Source organism: Corapipo altera, unplaced genomic scaffold (assembly GCF_003945725.1).
Source record: "Corapipo altera isolate COAL_440 unplaced genomic scaffold, ASM394572v1 71, whole genome shotgun sequence".
NCBI classification, from domain to species: domain Eukaryota; kingdom Metazoa; phylum Chordata; class Aves; order Passeriformes; family Pipridae; genus Corapipo; species Corapipo altera.
Genome location: NW_020884916.1, coordinates 2041451 through 2047991, shown reverse-complemented (window position 1 = coordinate 2047991; position 6541 = coordinate 2041451). Strand labels below are relative to the sequence as shown.

Sequence of the window (6541 nt, the reverse complement as noted above, 5' to 3'; positions counted from 1 at the left end):
GGGGGGGGGGGGAAGGTGGGAGCGTTCTCTGATCCCTGTCAGGATGTGGGGGAGCACTGTCAGCAGAGGCAGACACAGACACAGTGCTTGGCACAGCAGTTTCTGGGCTCTGCCTCCTTTGGGATGCTCTTGGTCTTTGTTTGGGATCGTGGTGGGGGTTGCTGGGAACCCCCTGAGGAACATGGGAGTGCCTGGGGAGGATGAGGAAGAGGATAAGGAAAGGATAAGGAAAAGTGAAGGAGAGCCACAGGAGACCGGCAAGTTTTTAGTAAGCTCCAGCTGCTTTTGATGGGCTCTACAAGCTGCCCTGGGGAAGGAGAGCTTGGAGCCCCTGTTCCAGCTGAGCCCAGGTTAGGAGGGGCCAGCATCCCTCAGCCAGGGCAGGGGAGAGGCCTATAAAAGAGCCAGGCTCAGCCCACAGGTACTGTAGTGCAGCTGGCAGAGGCAGCGGTTTGTGTGGAGAGTTGGGTTGTTTTGTTGTTTCTTTTTGTGGTTTTGTGGTTTGTTTGTGGGCTTTTAGAAACAAAAATAAGTGCCATAACATCTTCTCAGAGCAGCACACGCGTCCTTGGCACTGCAAGGTCACTGGAGGAGGCCAGCGGGCTGTGTGGCTTCAGAGATCAACAGGATCATCTCTGAGACCTCACAGGAGTCCAGACCTTCCACTCCAGTGTCAGTGTTCACCTGCCAGGCTTGAATGTGGAAATGCCCTCCATGGTGAAGGGTGTCCTGGTGACTCCTGGCAGCAGCAGGGTGGCTCCTGCTCCATCCAAAACACAGTGGTCATGGCACAGGTTCAGTGCCCTTGTTGCTGACAAGGTGCAGGGAGCACTCTCCAGCCATCTCCAGGTGACCTCTGCCAGCAGGACTGCGGACCTGGTAAGGACTTTGGACTGGGAATGGGCAGGGGACAATCCTGGCTCTGGTGGGGATGGAGTGGGCAAGGAAAGGACCACAAGCCTGGATTTTGGGACAGCAGGCACTGGCTTCTTCAGGGATCTGCTTGGGAGGATCCCATGTCCTGGTGAGAGGAGGTGTCCGAGAGGACAAAGGATCAGTTTGCCCAGACTCGAGTGGTCCATCCCAGTGAGCAGGAAGCAGGTGGCAGGTTCTCAGTGTTGGCTCAGGGGGAGTAGAATTGTCTGAGCAAGCAGGGATGGGGCTGGGGCCACTTCAGCAGAGGGAAATGCCAAGTCCTGCACCTGGGGAGGGATAACCCTCCAAACACAGTAACCCTACAAACCAGCACCTACTGGTGGCTAACTGGCCGGAAAGGAACTCAGGATCCTCAGGATCCTTTCTGGTGGGTGACAGGTCTACCACAAGCCAGCAGTGTGCTCTCATGGCAAGGAAGGCCACCAGCCCTCTGGTCTGCATTAGCAGGAGCATTGCCAGCAGCTCCAGGGAGGTGATCTGGAGGTGACCCATCCCCTCTGCCCAGCACCAGGTCCAGTAAAAGACATGGACATACTGGAGAGAGCCCAGCAAAGGGCTCTTTATCTACTGTGAGGGTGATCAAACCTTGGCACGGGTTGTTCAGAGGGGCAGCAGAGTCTCCCTCCATGGAGATATCAGGAACCCCACTGATCACAGCCCTGTGCAAGCTGCCCTGGGCTCTGTGACCCCGATGTCCCCGCTGGCCTCATCCTTTCCATGTCCCCGAGGCGCCGGGATCGCTGCTGTGCTCAGGGATCTCCCCGTGCTCAGCCACTAATGAGGGAGCCAAGCTGGTGCCAGGAGCAGCCCAAAGGCCCCCCGTGGCTCTGCTGCTGATCCTCACCTGCTCCCTCCCTCCCTGCCGGTCGGGTATCGTTGGCTGCTCCTGCTGCCGCGCATCTGCTCCCTCCGGCTCCCCGCTGTCCTGCCTGCTCCCCGCTGTCCCCAGCCTGGCACTGGCGGCTCATTAGTTCGGGGGAGCCGCAGCTGGGCTGACAAAGGGATTTTCCCAGGGCCTGGGGGCCCCCTGGTTTCGGCAAGCTGTCAGCCCCGACCACCCCGGCGCTCCTGAACCGCAGTAACCCGGCAGCATCGTGCTCCTCTCCCTCCCCGGGGAAGGGCCTCGGCGTTTTGATGAGCTGAGAGCAGCCCATTCATCTCGCACATGAGGCTCCCGAGCAAGTCCTGGAGCTGGCAGTGCCCCCGGGAACTCCAGATCTCCTGCCCTGGACTGCTCTGTGTGTGTTGTCCAGTCAGGGCAGCCCTGTCCAAAAAAGCAGGCTGCCGGAGCAGCCTCCCTGCCCATCAGCCAGGGGGGGTGGTTGCATTTCCCTGCTCCAATTTCTTGCTGCTTGGCCAGCGTGTGCAGGATGGCTCCCCGGGGAAGGCTGTGTCCTGCACGTCCTGTCCTCTCCCAGCTCAGCTGCAGTGGCCTGAGGTGGCTGAAAACCCTCTCCATCCCCTGCTGGGAGTTCTGGGGGAGGAGGGGATGGGGCTGGGAGCATCCTGCCTGTGCATGGACAGCAAGCATTCCCCTGCTGGCTCCTTCCTCCTCTGCAGCCTCCCCAGGTGCCCAGCCAGCCTCGGGTCACACCCTGGGAGCAAGACTAGTGCCTCAGTTTACCTGGCTGTCACCCCCTGCAGCCATACCCCCCCCCAGGGCTCAGGTGGGCTGCTCCTCCTTGTGCCTGCAGCAGATATCCATCCCTTTCTGGCCTTCCAACAGCTCTCATCTCCCTGGGGTTGGTTTTCACCCTGGTTAAAATCAGCCTGGTTACATTCAGCAGTCCTGAGTGAGGCAAGCCCTGTGCTGCCTCCATCCCTGGGATAGTCTGGGGATTGCCAACACAGGACACTGAGGCACCAAGGACATGCAGGAACAGGGATTACATGTCCCTGAGCATGTTCCTGCCAGCCTGGAACATGCTGGGGAATCCCAGCCCCTCCTCCCTGTCCCCTTGCATGGACATATCCATGACCACCTCCTGGCAGAGCAGGGGCTGGGGGCTCTGGAAAGCCCACCCACAGTAGGTTTGGGTGTAGATTCATCTCCTGGGTGCCAGATTTTCCCTGTGCAGCAGCCTGGCCCCGGGGTATCCCACAGCACAGCCCTTCTGGGAGCAAACACCCCTGAGTTTGCTGGTGGTGTTGATCCTCCAGCTCTGACCCTTAGTGGGGAGTGATGGAGACACACACACAGAAGAAAACCCTTCCCAAGAAAAAGGCATCTTTTGGTAAAGGAGACTTTAATCTGCTCAGTATCTAGTCCATAGTGCAAAGAGTTAAGGCAAAGCTTTCTCTTTATAAACAGCAGACAAACAGGCCCTAAAACAACAAGCGTGACTGCTACAACAAAAAAAAAGGTTTGAGGGAACAAACTGCATTTTTGGGGAGGTGTCCTTCTCTCCCCTTCACCCTGTAACTCATGTAGGAAATATTGCACCCAACGATCCATGAGCTGGTCCTGACCAAAAGCTGCTGCCTGTGGCCAGAGGCACGGCCACACTCCCACTCCTGTGTGACTCCAGAGGCACAGCCAGGGAAGGGTGCAGCTCCCTGTCTCCCCTGGGACAAAGCCAGACCTCAGGGAGCACAGCCTGGGGGGTCACACTCACTGCTTTGGTGAGAGCTTGGCTACTCAACTGCAAGTGTTGGTGGCTGGAGAGAGCAAACATTAATTACCAAGGGAGGTGTGTGGGAGGCACAGGGACAAGAGGCTGAGTAACAGGGAGCTTTGCGTCTCTTTGAAGTGAAGTGGAAGCAGCTGACGGCCCCAGGGCCAGGGAGTCCCTCCAGCTCCCAAAAAATGTGAGGGAAAACAGCCCTGGCAGTGCCTTCCAGAGCAAAGCCACTCAACAACAAGACAGTGCCTTGCCACAGCTCAGTTTTACAGCACAGAGGCATCTCTCAGCACTCCAGGCCTCTCTGCTGCCTCTGTTTTGGCTTAAATTGCTAATCAAGAGGGGAAATAGAGAAGGAAAAGCATGCCAACTGCCCTCAGGCTCTTGGCTTGCAGTGCAGCAGTCAGCTCTCTCCAGCCTGGCTGCAGCCAAAGTTGGCTGTGGCGTGTGGCTGACCTCAGGCAAGCAGCTGGAAAAGGAAAAGCTTTTAAGTGCAAGGCCCCCTGGCAGCCCAGCAGTTTCTTGGAATGGTGCTGGTTGCCCAAGCTGGGATGAGCCACCTCAGGCCTCCCCAGCCAGGAGCAGATGCTCTCATTAGACTTCAGTGGACACTTTAAAACCAGCTACATTTGTGACAGACAGTAAGACAAAACAACAGAACAACCCTGCCCTAATCCAAGGTATCCGTGGTCCTGGTGCTGCTCCGTGCACACAACTGCAGATCCCAGCAGATGTGCAGAGCTTGTGCCTGGAGCTGGAATGTCTGTGAGCTCCCAGGAGCTTTGGGGTGTCCCCTCTCTCCTCCCAAAGAGTTCCTCCCTCTAGCCAGCCCAGCCCGGGAAGGAGCAAGCAAAGCTCTGGTGTGAACCTGCCCGTTCCAGGGCGCTCTGAGCCTGAAAATATGTATTATCTGGAGAGGGCTCTCCACCCTTGGCTCAGAGCTGGGCTGCTGCTGCTGCCAGGGCTGGGAGCAGTGGCTGGGTGGCCACTTCTCAGGTTCCCCAAGCAGAAAGAGTAACTCCCTCCAGCCTCCCTTTGCAGGAAAACCTGACGTGTGCTTGCTAGTCTTGCATAGGTGATGCGTGGAAGCAGCAGCAACACTGAGCTCTGCAGGGCTCCACGCTGTCCTGGCAAGGGATATCCCTCAAAAACCAAAGCCACTGAGTGGCTGGGATGCTGAAGTACCCCAGGAAACTCTGATCTCCAGCTGGGAGCCAGGCTCAGCCCTCTGGGAGCAGAGCCAAAAAAACTTGAGTGTGCTCCTTCCTCTCCCACGGAACTCTCTTCCCCCTTCCCAGGGAGCTCTTCCACTTCCATGGTGGGAGGAGAAAACAGAGGCCTGAATGCAGCCAGCCAGGTAGTTTTCTAGTGAGATCTTGGGAAAACTCCTCCCGTGCCTTGCACCAGCCCCTCTGATTCCCAGGAGGGCAGAGCCTTTCACTTTTCCATCAGCTTTGGCTACGAGGGACCAGAACATCGCTCTGCTTTGGATCTCAGGCTGCTGCAGGCTCGAGGCACACAACAGGCCTTGAAAACAGCAAAAGTGGTCAACAAAAAAAAAAACCCAGGTAACTCTTCCAGCCCCCTGCAGAGATCAGTGCTGTGCTTGCTAGCAAGAGCTACAACCTAGGTACGTAGCAAACGTGACCAGCAGACACCCCCACAGTGCTCTGCCCTTCCAGCACCATCCTCAGTTCTTTGGAAGCTGCTCGGGGTAGCCCTGGGAAGTGCAGGCAGGGCCGTGCCTTTGACCTGCTCGTGGGAAAACAACCCAACCCCCTGTGCCGTGGGGCTCACAGGTACACGTTGAGGGTCTGCAGGATCATCTGGCGGCACAGCGGGCAGTTGCGCTGGTAGATGGCCTGCTGCAGGAGCACCTCTGTGCACTCCTGGCACAGGCACAGGTGCCTGCAGGGCAGCAGCAGCACTGTCTTGGTTTGGTCTTGGCAGATGACACACTTCTTACGCTCCTCTTGCTCTTTCAGCAGCGCCCAGGGGTCGTCGTCCGGCGCTCCCTCGGCGTTCCCGGCTGCCGCGTTCAGCTGCTGCTTCCTGGGAGCCTTCCCCCAGGACGTGCCTGGCTCCTGCCTGCCTGCCTGGGGCCGCTGTGCTGCGGCAGCACGGCTCAGAGCAGGGCGTGGCAGTGGCATGTGTCCTGCCTCCAGCCGCTCCTCATCCTCATCCAGCAGCCTGCCCACGGCCACCCTGCCATGGGCCGTCCCAGCGCGATTCCCGGGGCGCGGCTGTGCCACCTGCTCCTCGTCCAGCAGCCGGCCCAGCGCCCTGGGCACGGCCACAGCCCCTCGCTGGTCGCTGCCCCGGTTCGTCCCTCTGCCTCCTCGGCTCCAGTTGGTCACCTGCAGGCTCCAGTCCGTGACCTGCAGCGCCCAGTCCGCCAGCCTGCGCCAGGGCTGGGAGGTGATGGCCATGCCCACGCTCAGGACGGCCACCTGGTAGAGCCGCCACGCGTCCCTCTTCAGGCGCTGGAAGGTGGGCAGAGCGAGGAAGTATCCCTGGAAGTAGCCCAGGAAGTGTCCCACCAGCGTCCACAGCAGCCCGGGGTTGAGGAGGAAGGTGCCCACCGCCACGATGAGGAGGAGCAACCCCAGCCCGTAGACGTTGACGAAGAAGACGCTGACGAAGATCTGGGCGGTGGTGCAGAGCAGCTCGAGGGCCAGCTGGCAGGGCGACCACAGCAGGATGGACACGGCGATGGCCCCGCTGGACACGTGCGCCAGGAAGGCGGCGAGCAGCTCGGACAGCCGGAGCGCCGGCCCCGCCAGCGAGTCCCAGAGCGCGGCCAGCAGCGTGAGCAGGTTCTGCGCGCCCAGCAGGCACACGTTGACCAGGCTGTTGGCCAGGTACATCAGCAGGCTGCCCGCGATGGCCAGCGCCTCGCACGCCTGCCGGCCCAGCGCCTGCCCGCAGCCCAGCGCCGCGCCCAGCCCGCGCTGCGCCAGCTCCCGGCCCCGCAGCGCCGCGTG

General features: G+C 59.8%; 1 protein-coding gene across 1 annotated transcript in view; it reads right to left on the bottom strand.

The window, feature by feature from the left end:
- Nucleotides 1-3163: 3163 nt before the first annotated feature.
- The window catches only part of RNF26 (ring finger protein 26), a 3883-nt gene continuing 505 nt past the window's right edge, over nucleotides 3164-6541 (bottom strand). The window contains exon 2 of the mRNA XM_027655422.1: nucleotides 3164-6539. Within this exon, the coding sequence (XP_027511223.1) occupies nucleotides 5351-6539 (1189 nt within the window). The 3' untranslated portion in view covers nucleotides 3164-5350. The remainder of the gene's footprint in view (nucleotides 6540-6541) is intronic.